This window comes from Saccostrea cucullata, unplaced genomic scaffold, assembly GCF_032062105.1.
Source record: "Saccostrea cucullata isolate Sc308-1 unplaced genomic scaffold, CSIRO_AGI_Scuc_v1 ctg156, whole genome shotgun sequence".
In the NCBI taxonomy this organism is placed as follows: Eukaryota; Metazoa; Mollusca; class Bivalvia; order Ostreida; family Ostreidae; genus Saccostrea; species Saccostrea cuccullata.
Window position 1 is genome coordinate 291,296 of NW_026930700.1, and position 23,691 is coordinate 314,986.

The 23,691-nt window shown below is 34.8% G+C and overlaps 1 protein-coding gene across 1 annotated transcript; it reads right to left on the reverse strand.

Moving 5' to 3' along the window:
• Positions 1–1,244: 1,244 nt before the first annotated feature.
• LOC134229673 (uncharacterized) lies at positions 1,245–18,880 on the reverse strand. Its single transcript, XM_062711442.1, has 8 exons — positions 18,713–18,880; positions 9,346–9,470; positions 6,262–6,346; positions 5,910–5,958; positions 5,310–5,465; positions 4,798–4,922; positions 2,283–2,367; positions 1,245–1,730 (listed from the first exon to the last, which is right to left on the reverse strand). Exons 1-8 carry the CDS (start codon positions 18,776–18,778, stop codon positions 1,555–1,557), a joined length of 867 nt encoding a protein of 288 aa, XP_062567426.1. The 5' UTR covers positions 18,779–18,880; the 3' UTR covers positions 1,245–1,554.
• Positions 18,881–23,691: the final 4,811 nt, after the last annotated feature.

The following is a 23,691-nucleotide window of genomic DNA, read 5'->3' on the forward strand; positions in this document are numbered from 1 at the left end:
GGCAAAGTCCACATTTTTCGATAGGGGAAATCACAGGTAATTTGCATAACGGGCGAAGCCCCCCCCCCCCCCCCCCCCATATTCAACCCCGGGGCTTATTCCCTGGCATATTTTTCAAAATTTATATTTATTACACTAATTCATCATTTCATTGTGAAATAAATAGTAGATTTAGACTTTAAAAAATGTAGACAAAACAAAAATTACACGAGGACTTCCATGCCAATTTCAGAGAGAAAGTTCTGCCACTGACGTCAAACACATAGGCAGCCGCACGAGATTTACAAGCATATTTGGCCTCCTTAGCGTCAGAACGTATGAAAATGCGCACGAGAGAGATTATGCGTATTAGGCAAAACTCTTCTCTGACGTTATCGACCTGAAACATTCCGGCAGAATTCCGTTGCGAAATAAACTCCGACAACTTTCTAATAGTTATCACAGAGAAAAAAAATTAGAAATGGAAATATAATCTGATAACTATGGTTTTTATGGCAAAGTCCACATTTTTCCGATAGCATGCAATAAGTGACAGATAAAAAATTAAGAATAGGAAGTGCACATTTTTATGTGAAAAAAATAAATACAATAAATTTTTTGGTATAACCCAGAAAGAGATGGGTACCTTTAATATCTAGAAGGAGGTAGTGTCCATGTTTTGCCATGGGAAGCCCAAAATATGCGTCCGATCAAAAACTAAAGTATATAATATGAGATGCACAATGACTAGATATGTAACAAATATTCTGTGGAAGTTTCATTAAATTTTAATCAGTGGTATAAGAAGTGTTGTGGATAGAAGATTGTTACCCCAAAGCGTAACAGACGGACGACGGAAGGAAGGACGGGCAGACTGACAGACAGACATCCCTATTCATGTACTGTGATTAATTTATTCATGTATAACTCCTGCTTTTGAAGCGCTTTTTCTATATAATATTTTTTTAATCATATAATGTACATATAGTATAATATTTCCATTTCTAATTTTTCTCTCTGTGATAACTCTTTGAAATTTAGCGGAGTAAATTTCTTGATAATTCTACTAGAATGTAAATTAGGGAGGTCAATAGGTCAGGAGCTAAGGAGGCCTAATATGCATGAAAATCTTGTGCGACTGCCGTTGTGTTTGACGTCAATGGGCGAGGACTATTAAAATTGGAATGGGAATTTTCGTGTAATTTAAATCTATGTCTGCATTTTTAAAGTCTAAATTTACAATTTTATTTCACAATGAAATGGGAATATAATATTTTTTAATCATTTAATGCACATATAATATAATATAATATTGGAGTTGAGGAAACGTCATGATCAAAGACAGTTACAGTTTGATCAGCAATATTCTCACCCAATAATTTCCATTCAAAGGATGGTGATATTTAAAAAGTTAATCGTACAGGAATACTAAGTATTTGAAAAAAATCATACTTCCAACCGTTTTGCGAAAAAAAGAGTTTGTTACTATTCTGAACACAATTTTGCGTTACTTGTGACACATTATCATTCATTCTCCAAAACTGACGTCAAGACTAATCCTCTTCATAATTTATCTCAAAAAGGGTAGTTATCAAGCGAATCTACAAAGACCACATTGTTTCTAATAACAATTTGCACAAATCCTTGGCCCTCGTAGTAGTAGCAGTAACCATGCAGGGGGTCCGGGTCCGTGACTACCTTGTCCTCCTCCACCACGAACTCCGAGTCACTGTTATACAGGACCACCGTATCTGAAAGAAAAACGAAGAACAAACTTACATGTTTTCAGTTCCTAAATCCCAACACACATTCCTAATGATTACGTTACAGATGCAACCATTGGCGTTGAAAGAAAATTGAAAAAGGGGGGGGGGGGCTAAGTGTAAAAATTCAAATCCACAAAAAACCTTGACAAACAAAAAAAAAAAAGTGAAATGTGTCCATTATCAAAACATGAAAATCTGATTTGCCAATTGGTGGTGGGGTGGGGTGGGGGGTTAGGATCGAATTTCTTTCAGTACCATTTTTTTTCCAAATACCACCTACCCTTTTTCGACCTAAACTGCAACGTGCTTGTTGAAAGTTGGGGGAATGGGGGGGGAGGAGCTAATCCTACGCCCCAATAGTCAATGCCTATATTACTTCTATCTTTGCAATAAAAAAGTGCCCCCGTTCCGACGCTTATGCATACACTTTATTTAGAACATCAACATCCATCATACATACAAACTAATTTTATAAACGTATACATATTATATAACTTCATATAACATTTTAATGATAATTTACATGATAAATTTTACCTTTGTTTGGCTTGAGAAACCTCTCGTACGGTTTTCTAACACACAAACGCTTCATAAAATCTGTATCCGCCGTGCTATTGATATCCTACAAGCAAATTCAGAAAACTGAGGTTTCCTGCTTTTGGAGACATTGGTTGTAATACAAGTGTGTCTTGTCTGTTTTTTCTTGCCTGTTCAGCAAGAAGATTTAAAGCAATATGACCTGCATGTTCGAGGAATTAATTTTGCTGTGAAAATATACTACATGTGTATGTAATTTAAACAATCATGTTTAATTGGACTGATATAAGGAATTATTTTTGTTTTCAGAAGAAAGATTTCTACAAAGGAATGTATAGTATTATATACGAAATCAATATTATAAAGGACGACAATGGTGTAATCTTGCTTCAAAGCATATAAATAGTTCTCCTGTCTTAGATATAAAGAATATACAATCTGGAAGATGGAGACAATGTTCATGTTTGTTTGAATATTTTCGAGAAAGTTCTTTCCACTCATATTGGGACGCCGCCACTTGCAGGTGGAGGGCTGCAAATTTAGATTTATACTCGTCATTCAGGTTCATTAATGAGTGAAGCTTATTTTCCATGCCAGGCTTTCCAAAAGCTACTTGGTCACGGGACCCCGGTTTATAAGGTCTCATATGGTCTACATGTCCCTTTGTGAGATTCTTGAAAACCTGCGACTGTTCTTACGTTTCAACTCTAGAGCAAATAAGTAGAGCTTTTCTAAAAAGCTTACCGTCTTTAGCAACAATCTTAAACAGTAAACTGATCTACACCTATCAGGCCGTATAATTCTTTTCAATTTTGTATTTCTACATTAGCTTGTTACTGGCATTAGCCCTACCACGGTTTTCGCTCGGTCATCTCCGTAAACTTTGACTGACCGAGAGCTTTCGGCAAACCTCGGTTGATTCCATTCCCTTCTTCAAACAAGAAATCCCGTGAGGATTCGGGTTAGAATAGGTCCTCAGTACCCCCTTGCTTGTCGTAAAAGGCGACTAAATGGGGCGGTCCTTCGGATGAGACCGTATAAAAGGCCCCGTGTCACAGCAGGTGTGATAAAGATCCCTTGCTCAATGGCCCTGAGTGCCGAGCATAGGCCCAAATTTGCAGCCCTTCACCGGCAATGGTGACGTCTCCATATCAGTGAAATATTCTGGGAGGGACTTTAAACAGTATACAATCAATCAATCAATCAAACAAGAAAGGGGAAAAGAATAATAACAAATTGTAAAGCCTGCAAGCTATAATCCAATTTTATTTATAATTAAATTAAAGAGACATTCATTTATTGCTATAAAAAATACCATGTTATTAAGAATTAATTACTGCTGATTTTGCTGTTCGTTTTGTCATTTTTTTAAGATTGGAAATCTGGCAAAATTGTTAAGTCGTACGAAAATTAGTTCATCAGAAAGTTATCTCCGTTGCCTTGAACAGCATTTCAACCAATGAAATAATTGAAAATTTTTTCATCATGCAATTTCTACCAATCACAAAAGAGAGGAAGTGCATAGTCTTAAGACTGTAAAAAACTTCAACTATACAATACCGTCTTCCAAGGAAGACGGCAATAACGCTCTGTGTGGCACACGGGCGACGTATATTGTACATGTAAAATATAAAAGTTCCATTCAAAAGAGAAGAAAGGAGGTAAAACCTGAAGGCCATGAAGTCAAAATTCATAGTAAAATCCTTTAAAAATTCTGCCCTATTTTCTTTCATTCAATGTTGCCCGCGTGGCGCAGTGGTTAGAGCGTCTGCTCCAGAGTCGCGAAGTAAGGAGTTGATCCTTACGTCGCTGGTTCGAATCCCACTGTGGGGCATGGAGACTGGTCCTTCGGATGAGATCGTATAAACTGAGGTCCCATGTCGCAGGAGGTGCTAGCATGAAAAAATCCCTTCCTGCTCAATGGCCCTAAGTGCCGAGTATAGGACAAAATTGCAGCTCTCCACCGGCAAGTGGTGGCGTCTCCATATGAGTGAAAAATTCTCGAGAGGGACGTTAAACAATATACATGTACATGTAGTATCAATCAATTAATCTTTTATTCAATCGTTACGCCATATTCAGTTTGAATGGTCTTTTCACAGGTAATGTACTACAGGAATAAGAAAGCTTTGCAATTTCTCACTCAAAAATACTTCATGTACAGTGTATACTGGTATATTTTTTTTTTATTCAAAGGGTGTGCTTTTTTTAGGGTAGGTCAAAATCCAAGGTCATATGGTAAAAAAATCTTTACTGATATTTTGAAAGCTCTTGTCATAGGTAACGCGCACTAGATATAAAAAGGTTGTTATTTTCTATATCAGAAGTTATTACCAAAGTAAAAGATTTTGTAAAAGACTGACAGACAGACAGACGGATAATTACACCCTTACACCAGACAGACAATTAAGTTTTAATGTCACTTACATTTACAAACAAACAAACATTTGGTAGCAAAAAGTCTCATTTACTCATGAACCATTCATTAACTATTCAAATATTTATTAAAACTTACAGTTAATCCGAAGGTCACACCGTCGCTGACCCCTAAATATATGGCATTGTTCACCGCGGACTGGAAAGTGTATATTCTCGTTGGACTTGAACCTTTGCTTATTGTGCCCGTTTGTACAAAATGACCTGTTAAAGAATTTAAAAATATAAAGAAAATGTGATCTTGTATTCTCTCTCTGTATGTATATATACTGTAGATCACTAAATTTTAACTATTTTCGAGATAGTCATTGAAGGATTAGGGAGACAAAATTTTCGAGGTGTGGTTATTGCTTTATATTTTCTTAAGGAATTTTATATTTAAATTTTGAGCACATGTAATTTAAGTTCTCGCGAATAAAAAGTGATTTACAGTAGTTATACGTATAACTTTATCTAAAAGGATTAATCGGTGTATTGCTAATATTTTGTTTTAATTGATACATGTATTAAGTTCTTTATTGCATGTAATAAAATTTCTTGAAAGCAAAAAATAAAAAAAAAAGCTGTGAAATAACCTTCAAAAATATTTACAATTTTCATCCGTCCTAAAGTCCTTCACTCTTTTGACTGTTAGCACTCCATTGTCATTGTATAAGAACAGATCCCTTCTTTTTGAGGGCTGAAATACCACGGTCTTTGTTCGTTCCTTTTTAATCAGCACCATGCAATTCGTGTAAAGATCTGCATCTGTACCAAATGAAAAGTCAAAATTGTAGTTTTTCTTCCCCTCCAATTTCTTAAAAGAGGGAAACGATTACTATATTTATATACTTTATCATAAAACATATGTCCGATCTTTTGCAAATTCGTCATATTAAAATTCAGATTGATTGAAAAAATTCCAATTGAAAAAGTGGATGAAACAGCAGGCATAAATCCCCCCCCCCCCCAAAAAAATCAGAATTCGACAGGGGCGTACAAGTGTCTTCTGCATGCCTTAACAATTTTTAGGAGGGGATGGGGGTGGGTGGTTGGTAATTGTCCTTTTCAAATTATAACTACTTGTAATTTACTCTATATTGGCAGATTGTATAGTACAAAATCAACTCTTGAATGTAAAAAGTAATCCCTGATGATGTTTAGATGTACGCTACAAAAATGTGTATAATGTGTATAATACAAAAGTTTTACCTTCTGGTATTAAACCCCGGCAGTGGTCATTTGGGTCACATTTCTTCCCCTGTGAATATTTATGTAAAATTGTATATATCAATTGCTTCAAACCTTCAAATGAAGGCATTGTAATCTTTTTATGAATTACGTTTTAAAAATTATAAAAGGTCAAATAAGTTTTGATATTTTAACAAATTGAAAAATCATTTAGACTAAATAGCAATGTTCATGTATCAACAACATAATTATGTTTATCATTTCAAATACATACAAGTACGTCATGTTCTTAAGCAGATCTACATTGTAAAAGTATGGCCTGCTAGACTACTTAATGTTAAAGTACTTTACACGACTTTTAAAAAATACTTACCATAAAAACAAAAGTACCTAGACTAAACTGCTCACTAATTTCCGCAATGTCTTCACACGTGAACGACGGAGGTTCTGGCTGACACCTAGTAAAACAAGAGGCCCATGGGCCTTATAGGTCACCTGAGCGTTATGCAACAACATTCCAGTGATTAAATTTGATTCATGTTTTAAGCCAGATGCTATGGCATTCACAATTTTGAAAGAAGCACCATTGATCATCATAACTATACACTTAGCAGTTGTTTAGCTTGGTTACTTAATACCCATAGGCAGTGTAGAGGAACAAAAAATGCATTTCAACTAATCAGTAATATTCAGTAATAATCAGTAGTGCCTCTACCACATATGAACCCTTGACCCTTAGGCCTAGATCCACACATTGCACAATTTCTGAAAAGGCATCCTTGCTTTTCAAAAATATTTCATTAATACCAAGGAGCAGATTTCAAACAATTCATTCATTTTCAGTATATAAGAACAGCCCCCCTCTATGGCACCCCTGACCCTGGGGCCTTGAGATTCACAATTATTGAAGATTACGGCTCTTGCTCATCATAACTATATAGGTAGTTTATCTGCTTAATACCCAGGAGCAGAGAAGAAAATTTTCATAGAATTAATGCATTTTCACTATATAATCAATAGAGCTCCGCACTAACACCAGAACCCCTGACCCTGGGGCCATAAAATTCACAATTTTGGAATAGGCATTCTTGCTCATCATAACTATGCACTTAGTTATAGTTTATTTAATACCCAGAAGCAGAGAAGAAGATTTTCAAAGAATAAATGCATTTTCACTGTATAATCAATAGAGTCCTGTCCTTACACCAGAACCCCTGACCCTGGGACCATAAAATTTACAATTTTGATAGATGCACTCTAGAGCATCCAAGAGCAGAGAAGAAGATTTTCAAAGAATTCATGTATTTTCACTATAAATTAATCAATAGAGCTCCGCCCTAGCACCAGAACCCCTGACCCTGGGGCCATGAATTTCGGTAGATGCACTCTTGCTCATCATAACTATGCACTTAGTTAGTTTATTTAATACCCAGGAGCAGAGAAGAAGATTTTCAAAGAAATAATGCAATTTCACTATATACTTATTTAGCCCCGCCCTAACACTAGAACCTCTGACCCCAGGGCCATGAATTTCACAATTTTGGTAGAGGACTCAATGCTGATTGCAATCAAGCAAACAGTTTGACTGCTTGATGTTCAGGAGTAAAGAAGAAGATTTTTAAAGATTGCAATATTTTTAGTGGTTTTGGCCCCATCCCTCAGGCCCCAGGGGGCAGGGACCATGAAATTCACAATCCTTGTTCCCCTTCATCCATAGATGCTTTATGCCAAATTTAGTTGAAATTGGTTCAGTGGTCGTAGAGAAGAAACTGAAAATGTTCAAATGTTAATGCACGACGCACAACGCACGACGACGGACGAAAACGGATAGCAATAGGTTGGGGTCTTCAAATTATCCATCAGATATTCCTTAACTTTTTAGATATGATACGAGGGTTGATCCAAAAGTAATGTCACAACTTCGATTAAATCGCTACCCGTCGATATAAAACAGTAAAGTTATCTATGATGAAAGCTACATTTATTTCAAATCAGACCTGCAAATTTCACTTCAAGATGATTTATGCTTTTCAAAATATCGGATTATATACAATGTGTGGTTATGGTAGTCGCCGCACCTTAATAACGTCATATGACGGATACACACCGTCATACAATTAAACGCTTTCCTTTGTTTCATAAAAATAAAAATTGAGATCCACGAACACATTCACCAATTTCACTTTCTTAAAGAAAACTTGGTACGTATCGTACATTTTTTCCGTAATTAATTCGTCTGTTAAAATTCTTTGAACAGTAGTATAAGACCAACTTCAAATTTCACAATTCGCTCTAACCGTCTGTCTTTTTGACAACGTCACACACCATCGAACATTTCTGTCCGCCCTCCCATCTTTCGGTCTTCTTGTCATCTGTTGAACATTCAATAACCAATGACCCGACCAAAATCGCTGAAACCATCTAAACAAGTGTCTTTTTTACATTCTTTTCTCTGCAAGTCTGGTGAATTAATGTAACTCTCTCTATTGGCAATGTCTCAATTTTGAAGCAAAATGCATTACAGTTTGTTTTGGTTTTTTTGGGGGGGTCTATTTCGACATTTCCTTTTGTCAATGCACAGGAGTAAAAAAACGATGTTTTTTGATAAAAAATAGCAATTATGAGACTAGAAAATAATGTAAATTTTTGTCTTTTAAAATATTTTTTTATTAGACGCTTTTAAAAAATGCTTTTTATTTGTCTTTTTTATTCTAAAAAATACACTTAAATCTGTGACGTTCGGTTGTGACGCAGCGATACCCCCTATGTCCTATGATTTAAACATCTATAAAACAAATTCAGTTAAACATTATTGAAAGAAAAAATCAAGTTTAATTAGATTTAAATTTGTGCATCTTTTGATATATTACATTTGATAATATGACGCCAAATATAAAATATATGGACACTGTGACATTACTTTTGGCTCAACCCTCGTATCTTAAGCTGTAAACTATCATTTGGCAAAGAAAAAATTTCATATTTTTAGTTTTAAAATTTTTAATTGTGTAAAAAGGCATTTTCACACATAGACTTGAAGGACCATCTTGGCATTTCACGGGAAAAACATGCCACTATCATGTAGAAAAGAGGGAACACTCTTGGGTGGTTGTGGCCATTTTCAAACTATTTTGATCTCCTTTAGAAGAAGAGCTCCATTTAAAGATATTCATGATGTAGAAAAAAGCACCAGACCTAACTACCAGTGTATTTTGCGGGTAGCGAAACATGAAATCATAAATAAATACATTTAAATTTTTATATCGTTCTGCTAATGAATTGTACTGTAAAACACGCCTATAACGAACTGTCAGGGATGAACGATTTCGCTTTGTTATAAGCATAATTCGTTATATGCAATATATATTTAAGTCACGAGGAATGAAAATCACTTCGCTGTTAGTGTCAATTCGTTATACGCCTGTTCGCTATAACCGTGTTTTACTGTAATACACACCTGTCTCCATCACGATCAGTGGACTGGCAGTTTTCCTCCTGATTCCTCAATGATTTTTCTATACCAATGGAAGCCGCCTCCTGTCTTCTATGACAATTAACGTTTCCCATTTTTCTCAAGATCTTCTATAATATCATCAATTATGTATTATTATACTGATTAAATTTTTCTCCAAATTTCAGAATTAAAAAACCATGGTGGAAAGATTTGGGCGGATAGTAAAGTACCAACAAGTACCATTGAAAACTGGATTTTTTTTTTTTAGCCCTAACGTTAACTTATGAAGGACCTACTTTCAGAGAGACAGGACCATGCTCTTAATAGCAATTGTTCTACTGGTTCAAAGGTTAATCAACATACAACTGTGATGAGAAGGTTAGCTGAACGTGTACTAGTTGATGCAGGAAAGACTGGTTAGCCATAGCAAGGACTTGTATATCGATAATATCGATTCTAAGTTAAGATCGATACGTGTGTAGATGTAACGGACCTGAGCTGCTTGGATCTCACGCACAGATACTCCTTAGAAGCCTTCACGGGAATAACCCATGTAGTACTGTGATTATTTCCGAGAATAACCCGCAAATAAAGATCTCCTATAATAACACAAGAATAACCTGTGTTTGGACTCGTAAATAACTACGGGGAAGTTAAATGATAAGCCTTATTTAAAGTTTACAAATTTATTCAATAAATAAAAGTCACAATATGTATTAATTAATATTCAATTACAATAAAATTCACTGTAAGTCGGGAATCACCCAAATTCACAATGAATTACTACACTAACACAACCTTCGTATTACGTTAATACGATAAAAAGGGGGGGGGGGGGGGCACACTAAACGAGAATGACCCGAATAGTGAATAATAGATACTATAGAAATACCTTAGAATAACCAATTGAAAGTATTTCTGAACGAATCTACGCAATCAATAAAAGCTATTTAAAGCAAGAAATTTATCTCTATAATTTCTATATCAAATCCTAGCCTTAATTCCTGCTTGAATATTCCAATAAACGTAACTAGATTATCACTTTAAATTGATTGAATTCCTAAAATCTATCAAAGATAAACAATTATTTACACGGAAAGACTTCAAGACTCACTTTCAGTCAAACCGTAACAAAATTATTTAATCGTTTAATATCGAGATTAACCCAATATAAACGTCCTACAATAAATACTTGTAATTAATAGTGAAACGAGATTAACCCGTATTCACTATAAGAAAAATTGATGAATTAATTAAAAAAATTACTAAATTCCTAATGAAAAATGCTAAGAATCAAATAAACAACCGCTAACCTCAAAATCTAAATGCCGAGTCCCACCGGCAGTTCTTATCCTCTGCTTATATAGCACTGGAGAGTCCCCCCGGAAACCCACGCGCTTCTCCGGTACCACCGGCAGTCACCGGCAGCCACCGGCAATAATCATTATCAAATAATGTTTAACAATAACAATAAATAATCAACATAAAAATATGACAATCATAATGTAAAACATTTATACAATATGACCATATTCCCTAAGTGTTAGATTTCGATAAAAATGCTTAGAATACAGAAAATTACAATTAAAATCGGGCGTGATATTCCACAAAATAACCATCATGATGGCGGTATCCATAAATAAAGTTACAGAGTTAGAAACGATATTTACAACAAATCTAGCGTATTACAATATTGATATTCATCCAGGATAATAAAATATAATCATAAGATCATGTTCTTCTAGATACGTAAGTACAGTGAGACACAATATGACATATAACCGTTTATGTGATCTACAAATGAGGGAAAGTACAATGTACACACAGGGTAACACGAATCCTATATAAAACAATCTGCATCATTGTCACAATCGTGACATTTTTCACCAAATGTAACGGACCTGAGCTGTTTGGATCTCACGCACAGATACTCCTTAGAAGCCTACACGGGAATAACCCATGTAGTACTGTGATTTCTCTGTCGTGTGAAAATTCCTATGCGGACACTCTCGGGCATAATGTCCGGGCATGCTGCAAATAAAGCAATTCCCTTTTGTCATCTTCACAGAATTTGCATTTCCCTTCTCAGCATTGCGACTGTCTCCCTTTCCATAAATCTTAGCCTGTCTAATAGGGTGTCTCTCTTCATTTGTGGTCATATTGGAGGTGACTGACATATAAGCAGCTACCTGCTGTACTGCCTCTTCAATTGTTGATGGTTCTTTGTGTAATTCAATGTACTGCCTTGCCCTAGAATCCCATAATCCTTGCAAAAATTTTGAAATTAAGTCTTCCTGTCTGGTGCTGGCATCTCTACTCGGGTGAGCCCAGTCATAAAGACGCTTAATGTCAGCAGCATACTCTTCAAGACTTTCATCTTTTCCTTGTCTTTTGTTGTTGAATTGAGTTTTGTAGACTCTCTTATTTTCTAGTGTTCCAAATCTGGATTCTATTTCTGCGACTAGGGTCTTATAGTTCCCTATAGTCTCCTTCTTCAGCTGACCAAAAACAAAATCAGCTGCAATTCCCTGTATTCTTGGTAATATCTGTTGTAACTTCTCTTTAGCAGTCCACTCGGCCAACTCGGCTACAGACTCGAAGCGATTCAGCCAAACTCTCCATTTCTCGGAACCTGTGTAAGGTGGAAGCTTACTGTCAAACTTGTGGTTATCTGACTTCTTTGACTCGAACAAATCCCTTGTGGCAATTGAGTTGACAGATTGCTCATTTTCAGACTGTTCTGAATCTTCATTTGATTCCTCATGATTGCTTTCCTTGGTTTCTGTCTCTGACTTGTTATTGTTTGAGTTGATTCTCGATACTTTAGGCTGCGGCTTGCAGTTTGTAGTATGCGTCTGGCTGTTCACTTGTCCGACATTTCGGGTAGTCGCTTCCATCATATCCTGCATGACTTTCACTGTCTGGTTGCTTACTTGTCTGAGAGTTTGAGTAGTTGCTTCCATCATATTCTGCATGGCTTTCATTGTCTGGGTCATCTGTTCCATCATTATCTTCATAGGGTCTGAGACAGAATTATTCTGTGTTGACTGTGTGACTGGTTCTGACAGTTCCGTGTCTGTAGGGATTATCTCCCTTTGTCGATGCACAGTCCTTTTGGATCTTCTTATTTTTCTAATAGGCGTTGATATTCTAGCTTGAGTATCTGAGTCATCTTCATCCTCTGTAGAGTTGTCATTGTTGGACATGCTCTGTTCTCCTCGGAGTGATCTGTTTAACGCTGACGGCGATAAATCTATGAGGAGTTCCTCATCTGTGGATTGTCCTCTGGTATGTCCGGGATTAACGGATGGCTCCATCCTAGTCTTGGATCTGGTATAGTACCTATGCATGGATTTTCTCAACACTGGTTCTGGGTTACGTATCTCTGGATCCACCGATGTACTTGGCAGATCCCACCGCTGCCACCAAATGTAACGGACCTGAGCTGCTTGGATCTCACGCACAGATACTCCTTAGAAGCCTTCACGGGAATAACCCATGTAGTACTGTGATTATTTCCGAGAATAACCCGCAAATAAAGATCTCCTATAATAACACAAGAATAACCTGTGTTTGGACTCGTAAATAACTACGGGGAAGTTAAATGATAAGCCTTATTTAAAGTTTACAAATTTATTCAATAAATAAAAGTCACAATATGTATTAATTAATATTCAATTACAATAAAATTCACTGTAAGTCGGGAATCACCCAAATTCACAATGAATTACTACACTAACACAACCTTCGTATTACGTTAATACGATAAAAAGGGGGGGGCACACTAAACGAGAATGACCCGAATAGTGAATAATAGATACTATAGAAATACCTTAGAATAACCAATTGAAAGTATTTCTGAACGAATCTACGCAATCAATAAAAGCTATTTAAAGCAAGAAATTTATCTCTATAATTTCTATATCAAATCCTAGCCTTAATTCCTGCTTGAATATTCCAATAAACGTAACTAGATTATCACTTTAAATTGATTGAATTCCTAAAATCTATCAAAGATAAACAATTATTTACACGGAAAGACTTCAAGACTCACTTTCAGTCAAACCGTAACAAAATTATTTAATCGTTTAATATCGAGATTAACCCAATATAAACGTCCTACAATGAATACTTGTAATTAATAGTGAAACGAGATTAACCCGTATTCACTATAAGAAAAATTGATGAATTAATTAAAAAAATTACTAAATTCCTAATGAAAAATGCTAAGAATCAAATAAACAACCGCTAACCTCAAAATCTAAATGCCGAGTCCCACCGGCAGTTCTTATCCTCTGCTTATATAGCACTGGAGAGTCCCCCCGGAAACCCACGCGCTTCCCTAGGGACGACCGGCAGATCTCCGGTACCACCGGCAGTCACCGGCAGCCACCGGCAATAATCATTATCAAATAATGTTTAACAATAACAATAAATAATCAACATAAAAATATGACAATCATAATGTAAAACATTTATACAATATGACCATATTCCCTAAGTGTTAGATTTCGATAAAAATGCTTAGAATACAGAAAATTACAATTAAAATCGGGCGTGATATTCCACAAAATAACCATCATGATGGCGGTATCCATAAATAAAGTTACAGAGTTAGAAACGATATTTACAACAAATCATAGACCTAAAACGAAGGGACTGCCGACTCCTATGACGTCACAATAGATATCACTATACAATCTTCCTCCGATTGCAGTGCCCTCACCGGGATGTATAGAAAACATCCGGCATTACAAAGATAACGTGATTTACATCTACATTGTCGAGATATTATAGCATTGAATGAATTAAACTTTTGCCGAATGTACCAATTCTCTTTACAAATACACTAAAGAGTTCCTTGAGCAGCTTTTGAGGTATTTATCTTGTTTTTAATGTGTAAAAAAGCTATACAATTTGAGTATTTAACATGACAGATGATCACCACGTACCATGATCACAGAGAAGCTGTTAAAATGCATGCGAAGTTGCTCAAGATGCTGCTCGATGAAAAAAAGTTCATATAGGAGAAACAGATAGGCCTATTAATACGTGGATTTTTTAGAGCAAAGATCTTATGATTAATAGCAGTATTTGACAACGCTGATGGTTCGCAACAGACCCCTCATGTGGCACCCTATCATGACTACGGTAACACGAGTAAGGAGGTAGACAATTATAATCAATACGAGTATTCTTTGACAAGCCTATAGCCCCCCCCCCCCCCATTTCATTTTTTTCGCAAAGATATGATGTAGGCATCAATTGATCATTGGGGCGAGGGTTTAGCCCCCCCCCCCCCTCCCCGATTTCGACAGGCACGTTATATATAGTTTAAGCCAACAAATGGATAAGCGCCAAAGTGGTAGTGTTTTGATAAAATTTGGTACTGAAAGAAGTTCGATCCTAACAACAACCCCCCTCTTTTTGTGCTTGTCAAAATTTTTATGGGTTTGAAATTTAGCATAGGGCTAAAAGGTAATTCAATATTTATGCGCACAAACTTGATATGCATCGTTGAAAAAAAAAGAGAAAAGTTGATCCCATTTAAATATGATTCTTTTAATAAAAAAAGAACATTTTCCTTGACTACATAACAAGGTATAGGGAGTATAATTTCATAAAAAGACAACAAAACAAGAAAAATAAGATTTACAAGTGCCTGTGTGTTTTGAGCTACAGTAAGTTAATAAGTTATTAAAACTTCTATTTAGACAGTGGGTTAAAGATCAAACAATTTAATCATAGTGGCAGTAGAACTTGTATACATGTATATAAAATATTTCCTAACTAGTGTTTGTTCTTCAAGGCTGCTGATAAGATTGAACATGATGCTCAGTGATTATTATTTTGTACTTTGCAGTTGTGATTGATTACATTGAAAATAATTATTTTTAAAAGACATTAAATATGCCATACATGTACATCTAAAGCAGTGCTCACTTAACAAACTCACTATAGAAATGGCTGACCTTTTTAAACTGTAAAATCACCTTCAAAAATTTCAAGAAGTAACTCTCATATAAAATTTTGAACCATGCATAATTAATGTTAATTATCAGTGCTTTTCACTGCTTTAAGTTGAATAACCTTTTTAATAAATAAAAAAAGTGGAAAAGTCTAAAATATAACAATGATTTTAATAATATTTCATTACAGTCATATTAAATTACAGTGTATTTAATATTTATATTGATGCAGTTTGTCTTTGAGTTATGATATACAAAAGTTAATAATAATCACAATCTGGATATACACAGTATAGCTGAAAAAATTGGAGTTCCAAACATGATAATTAAATCATTGAAATCCAGTTATGTGCAACTCATCCGTGCATACATGGGACACACCACTTGGCACTTTTGTTGATTTAATCCTGTGCAGGTTTGTAACCAACCATTATTCTTTCACATTTGACTTATTATACCAGAGTGAGATGGTACATGGCATGGTACATGTTCTCAAACATTTTCCATAGAGTTTGGTTGAAAAGTGGACAGGAAAAGTGCCTTAAGTGGACAGGCTATGTACAAATCCTGTGGGAAAAAATAAAAAAAATACCTCTTAGAAAATCTTTCGATCACTGACAATGCTGTAATCCTGAATTAACACGATTAAATAAATCTTTTAAGAGTTATAACTAATTTTTTTAAAAATACATAATTATGTAGATCATTAACGGCCAACGGGAACATCTCAATTTATTAAATTGTTGAAGGGCACTTCACGATGTATTTATTATTTTATCAGTTTACATCAATTCAGCATAGATATGAAATTGGTCGTTGTTTTAGAAATATTGGTAGAAAAATTGTTTCCTTATTTTGTAAATAAAATAAGAATATAAATTATGTACTACCGTAAAATATAATCGACAGCATTCAAGAGATGTCACGTCGTAGTCAGCTGATGTCTGCAATTAAAACGTTTCCATCGACTCCACAGCGTAAAGTTATAAGTTCCGAAGTAGTCAGTCGAGATCATTTCGTCATGGAAAGCTTAGATAAGTGATTGATTTTTCTAATTTGTTGTTATTTCCTTAAAGAATGCAAAAAATTATGATGCGACAACAGTGATTTCATTACAGGAAGTCTGTTTCTATACATCCCGGTGAGGGCGCTGCAAGCGCAAGAAGATAGTGATTGTGACGTCATAAGTCGGCAGTCCCTTCGTTTTAGGTCTATGAACAAATCTAGCGTATTACAATATTGATATTCATCCAGGATAATAAAATATAATCATAAGATCATGTTCTTCTAGATACGTAAGTACAGTGAGACACAATATGACATATAACCGTTTATGTGATCTACAAATGAGGGAAAGTACAATGTACACACCACAGGTACTTGTGGACAGGACCCCCCCCCCCCCGATATTCAACCCCGGGGCTTATTGGACATTTTTTTCACAAATTATATTTATTACACTTATTCATCATGTGTACAATATGAAAAAATCGTCAAAACCCCAAAATAATCGCTCCACAAAAAAAATACCCCACTATACATTATAAGAGAGAAAGGTATGCAACTCCCGTTTGTTTACGTTGTACCCCCACTGGTCTTTCTGGGTTTAAAACATGCATTTATTTTATTTCAACCTGAAATGTCGATTCACACCGTCTCTACATATATTTCTGTCATAGTCCATGCTATCGGATTGACTCTGCGTCTCGTAAAAATCCCACAGTATCTCCTTAGACAGCATTACAGTCACAACGTTGAAACTTCCCTTAGTAAAAGCAACGGAAGTGCATAGAGAATGTATGATAACACCCGAGAGGGATTATTACGTCAGACCAAAACTCTCTCGGACGTTATCCTAATAAGTGAAACATTCTCTATGCACTTCCGTTGCTTTTACTAAGGGAAGTTTCAACGTTCTGACTGTAATGCTGTCTAAGGAGATATTGTGGGATTTTTACGAGACGCAGAGTCAATCCGATAGCATGGACTATGACAGAAATATATGTAGAGACGGTGTGAATCGACATTTCAGGTTGAAATAAAATAAATGCATGTTTTAAACCCAGAAAGACCAGTGGGGGTACAACGTAAACAAACGGGAGTTGCATACCTTTCTCTCTTATAATGTATAGTGGGGTATTTTTTTGTGGAGCGATTATTTTGGGGTTTTGACGATTTTTTCATATTGTACACATGATGAATAAGTGTAATAAATATAATTTGTGAAAAAAATGTCCAATAAGCCCCGGGGTTGAATATCGGGGGGGGGGGGGGTTCCTGTCCACAAGTACCTGTGGTACACACAGGGTAACACGAATCCTATATAAAACAATCTGCATCATTGTCACAATCGTGACATAGACATATCTAAATATTGCAATTAACAATAAAAAAATCCTACTTCTTTTTCTTTGTATTCTTAATACCGGTAGTTTGGGTTTAATATATTAGATAAATATGCTAAATATTAATATGAAATACTCAGTACATATTTTTAAAAAATCACAACACTAGCTTAATTCTGTGAAATAATTTTCTTTTACCACAGATAATTAATTGTGAAAAATTGTTTTGTTCGTTTTACTATCAAAATACATGTAAGTTTTACGACCATTTAAAAAATAATAGTGATGCATATTATATTGTAACTCAAATATCGTGATACGTATCAATCTAGCTGGTAAAAAAAAAAAAAACTAAATTAATTTTTATAATCGTTGTAATACCCGGGCATCAGATTTTATTTGTCGTTACTTTATTTTAAAATTAAAATACATTATAACCAATTTGGATTTGGAAGACTATACTAGTGTCCTCTACAAAAATTTGAATTTTTCAATTAAAATTTTAATTAGTCATGTACTCATTGGCAATTGAAAATTGTTCATTAGTGAAAGACACTAGTATCACATACATGTTCAACCAGCCCCCAGGGAAAGAAATCCCTTCAGACAGACAGATATAGGCCATTAATCAAGAGACCAATGCATCACACTGATTCTGTATTCTGGCTTTCTAAAGAAACAATTTATCTTTTCTCGCTTAACTCGGGAAAACGTTTTACTCATTTATTTCAAACATAGAAATTGTAATATTGCAAAGCACTGCATTATGTTAAGTATAAATTAAAATGGAGTTTAAAATTGTATGGTTTATAAAGGCAGACGGTTGTATTCTACATTAGTTTACACATAATTATACTAAAAAAATGACTACAATTAGATTTAATGTTATTTTTTTTCTCTCGAGAGCAATTTATCACCTTATCATGGCGTTTGATAGACTGATTTTAACGTACGCTTTTACCTTGTGCTTGAGCCTACAGAATTTTCATAACTGCATTTCAGAAAAAAAAACAATCGGACAATTATGCAATAGCTGACAAGCAATGATATACTTACATTGTAGTACGAGATCCAGGATGGTTTATGCTTGACGAATTTAAGTGATGCTAGTTTAAATAACATCAGATTAAAAACCTGGGTTTTCCTTTCGTGTGATTTTAAAAATTACAACCGTTGGGCGATGTTTAACCTTCACCAAAAGTTGTGCTTTTGAAACGGATGACTAAAACCATATTTAATTGATAACTGGAATTCGTGGGAATAATGTACAAGGGAGGTAACTGACTGTAAAAACACGGAAGAAAAATCAGCACATGGCTCTTTGGTCGTGATCTTTCTCCCACAAGGAAAACCCGTAGATACATGTACTTGTATATCGCATGCTTTTTAGGCCAATTTTCTCTCAACTTTCAATGCCCTAAGGTCAACAATATCCTTTATCGTTTAGAGTCATTTGCATGCTAAAAATTTACATTGTTTGAAAATAAGTTTTGGTATGTAATAAGATTTTTACAAAAAATTGTAGGGCAAACTGACCATGGTTTGGACGGTTCTTGTTTTGCTTACAAGCAATAAGCTGTTACTCCGAATGACAGTGGTCTAGACTTTTACTATCAACTGGAAAGTGTTTTGGAACCTTTCGGGTTTTATGGATTGTAAATATATCACCAAAACACTAAATACCTCTGTTCCAACTAGAAGTTAAATTCATCAAGCGATTTTTACCATGGTTCGAACGTATCTGACCAAGGTTCGGACATGATAATATACAGTAAACAAATGATGTTTTTTTTTTTTTAAATAACAGATATGCAATATTTACAGGCTCGTAGTAGCCCCCATCCACCCTCTCTAAAACATAACATTTTACTATTGAAATTTAACATTATAGATGTTCATCGAAAGTATGTCCCCTTCTTTTGTTGTAGCATTGTTACATCGCAGTGTTTTGGTAATACATTCCGGCGTTTGCTAAAATTTCAAAGTGAAAGAAAGTTTGACCCCCTTTCGAGTTTGGACCATTTTCTTTGGGGTCGTTCGTTTGCTTGATTTTTTTTTCAAAGTTTTATCAGATAAGTTGTTTATTTTTTCCTGATTTCTCTCCCAAACCCTTCAAAATCAATAGCACGTGCATGTCTGATTTCTTTCAAATACTACATATAGAGTCACATGACATAATAAGAAACCTCCAATAAGATTTTAATCATATCTCTCCCATTCCTAGTAAAAATCTGTTGTTTTTTAGTATTATTTTAAACTAGAACTCTTTTCCTTTTTCTCTCTTTCCTCTTTTTGTGCTTTAGTTTGTCGTAAATGACGTATGCTGACAAAAGTTTCGTCATATTTGGGCTCATGTCGTAGTTTCAATTTCAGTAGGAAATCATCGCCGTAGTCAGCGGTATCAACTCTGATATCTGATAACTTAACGTCCTGAGAGAGCTTCAAGCAACTGAAAATCGTTTGAGTTCGTCTGTAATTTGCAAAGAAAACTCACTGAAAAAATAATATTAAAGAAACCATTTCTATTGCTTGATCACCCCTCCCATTTTCTTCGATCGTAACCTCAAATATGTCGAAGTTTTCCTCCAAAAAACGAGACTGAAATTGTGGTATTAAAAAAAAATTAACTGTATTTAAATTTTATTGATTTCGCTAGTTTTTTGCTCTCTATGCATATTTGGATGGCCATGTTTCACTCGAAATCACCATTTGTTTCAGATACCACCGCATATTCCAAAGCAAATATGGTTCTGCTTTAGAAGATATGATTCCTTTGTTTGCAAGTTCTTGTTCTGTACTCAGTTAGCTTCAATCTTTTCGTCTTCAAGGGAAAGTTTGGGCTTGGTATCGTCTCTTGCTAATTGGTACTACGAGGGATTCGTATAGGTATAGATTTACACCATTTCCAGTAACAAGGTAGCGTGTGTTACAAAGTGTTATCCCCCTGTCCTCGAATATACACCTGAGGTCCAAAGATTTTGTTTAATGATATGCCGCTGATTATTGTCAGGATAACCTTTATCCCTTTTGGTTTTTTTTTTTTGTTTCCATAATAAAAGAAATGAAAAATATCTTTTTTATGTTTTTTATTTTTAAATTACAAGCAATGAGTTTTAAATTATACTTTGGGCTGTCGACAAGTTGTTCGAATTGAAATGCAATTTATTTTTGCTCGGGGTGTTTTCTTCAACTTTCTTCCGCCTTTTGCAGGTTGGCTTGACCCTCAGTTAATTTTAATTCTAAATAAAGAAATGACGAATGCGCACGGCGAAGATAAAATCTTTTCTGCACGTCAGTGCACGATCTTCATAAACTGCAATAGCATCAATGCATGTCTTTGATTATTGCGCTCATGTTTTGAACAAATAATACACTGGTCATCTAGCACCCAAATACATGTAGTGCATATATACAGAGACCATATACACCCTTAATTATGACGTTTTCCATTTTTGTTCTAAACGAGGGATTATTATTTCATTGTAAAAGAAACCTACAATTAAGAAGTCTATGTACGTATTAATTAAAGATGTAACTGGCACTTGTTCATTTCTAAACCAATCAAAAATTCTTGGTGCTATATAGGGATGTGATTTAAATGCTAGAAATTTAGAAATAATATAGCTTTTATGATTAATGAATTGGTTTAATTTTCAATTTATCAAACATCATTTACTCAATCAGTTGGAATAATTAATTTTATTATATCAAAAAATTGAAAATGCATACATGCATATAATAATATCATATATGTTTGAGGAGCCCATCCTCATTTTGATCGATTGAAAATACTTGTACATAAATGTACATTTAAAATATATATATGTTTTTTATAGCTATACATGAAGCATGATTTAAAAAAAAACAATAGTAAGGCGATTTGATTATAAGGAGCTTGAACTTTGGTTTGAGCAATGTACGAATCATGGTCATCTGGTGTACGAACCTAGGTACATTTAATTTTCAGTTTTCGAGGAAGATTTCACAACAAATATAGAAAATAACTGAAAAAATTTTTTCCTAATAGGAAGGATTAATCACTTAGAAACGCAATAGAAATAATTCATACTGGTTTAATAAAGTAGAGCCTCATTCATTTGATTTTACTTGCAAGTGTTTGTTTACTTTTCCCTTAAACTACTGACGTAAAACAAACTACACATGCCCTAAAATCGTAGCGCCACCACCAACTATCGAGTCACGTGATAAACACGTGGTCTTGACTAAATAAAAAATCCGATCGCTGAGATTGATATATTTCCGTATTGTGCTGAAAACAGATTTATTTAACCGAAAAAAATAACGGTAAAGTTGTCCGAACCTAGGTCAATTTTTCTGTCTGTCCGAACCATGGTCAGTTTGCCCTATATGTCTAAATTGATCCTGTAAAAATCATTTCATTAATCATTATTTCATCTAGAATCCATAGTAATTAAAGAAAACTATATTACTATATTTAAGGAATGACTCTAATTCTTGGCCAAATTATCGAGTATAATATGGTTTGGGTCAGTTTACGCTTTATAATCCGCGAAGCGGATTATGAAAAAGCGTAAACTGACCCAAACCATATTATACTCGATAATTTGGCCAAGAATTAGAGTCATTCCTTATAATTTAATTTTAAAATAGTTAAACAACTGGGGATGTAAAATTGTGTTGTTTTTATGAGTTCAAATTTACCGCGCAATAATACAACCGTAGTAACGGAAGTGATGGGAAGCGAGGGGAGGTAAAAACTGATACATAGATCTAGCAGCCATGATGCTTGTTCACATGAGGTAAGATCGAGCAACTGTTTGAAATTAAAGGTACATTCATTAAATCTGGAATTTTCCATGAATCCCAAGGACTGGAAATGAGGGGATTGATGGATACAGATGATTATGCTGGTTGTCAAGGGGGTGTGTCCCCATACCAAACCAGATTATACAAAATGTTATGCGTTCCTTTTTGAAAATCAACCAATGAGAGGCAAGAATACAAGCAAAATTAAATTATATATTTATAATATAATTTTACACTTTTTTAAAACATGTATTTTCACGTAAATAATGGCAGTCCATCCACTAAGAATTAGACACCGAAATTGGCGGACGACAATTCTATGAATTTGCTTATTTATGCAGCCACGTTAGCATCGTTTTTGAAAGGGGGGGGGCAGCCAGAGAAAAAATTTTTTTCACTTAAAAAAGGTAATTGCCCGAAGTCTAAAATCCTATTTCTGGGGGGGGGGGTATACAGTGGGGGGGGGCAACCAACCTTACAATTAACATTTCCTATAATAAAAGTAAACAAATTACAAAATATTTCCTATAAAAAAGTGGGGCGGGGGCAGCCCCCCCCCCTCTGTTGCTACGTGCTTATTATGTACAGTAATATCTTGTGAATTCAAACCAAAATTGAAAACCAACTCTTCTGAAATTTTTCCAAATTCTATTTTTTCCGGAAACTTGCGCTCGTAATTGTTTTGAGATACTTTTATACCAAAATATTAACTCTAATGCTAGGAAACACTTCTTGTGGATATTTTCATACCTCCGTAATCAAAGATTCGATGGTATATAGCTTTGTCCTGTCCGTCTGTCTGTTTGTCTGCAAAACTTTAAGGTCAAGATCTAGTAAATGGAAGGTGCCTACAGATTTTTCACATTTAAGAAATTTATTCCTTTAATGATGTTTTATAACATTAGATTGGTCAAAATAGTTGTTTCGGGGCATAATTTGTAGAAAAACAAGAAGAAAAACCATATTTTAAACTAGCATTTTCAATGAAAAATTAAGAAAACCAGTATTGAAAATGGGAGATTTTTCCATATCAGACAAAGAAAATGTATCCAGATTGCCTACAGTTTTTCAGAAAACGGTTATTTGTATGTTCTTAGTCTCTACTTTAAAATAATGTTAAATTTAAGATAGGTATCCGGACTACTTTTCATGTGATTTCAATTTGAATTCCATGAAAATACTTTATTTTCTTCATAATTCTATTAGAGCCGTAAAGTACGGGAAAAAGAAAGTTGAAAGTGATTATG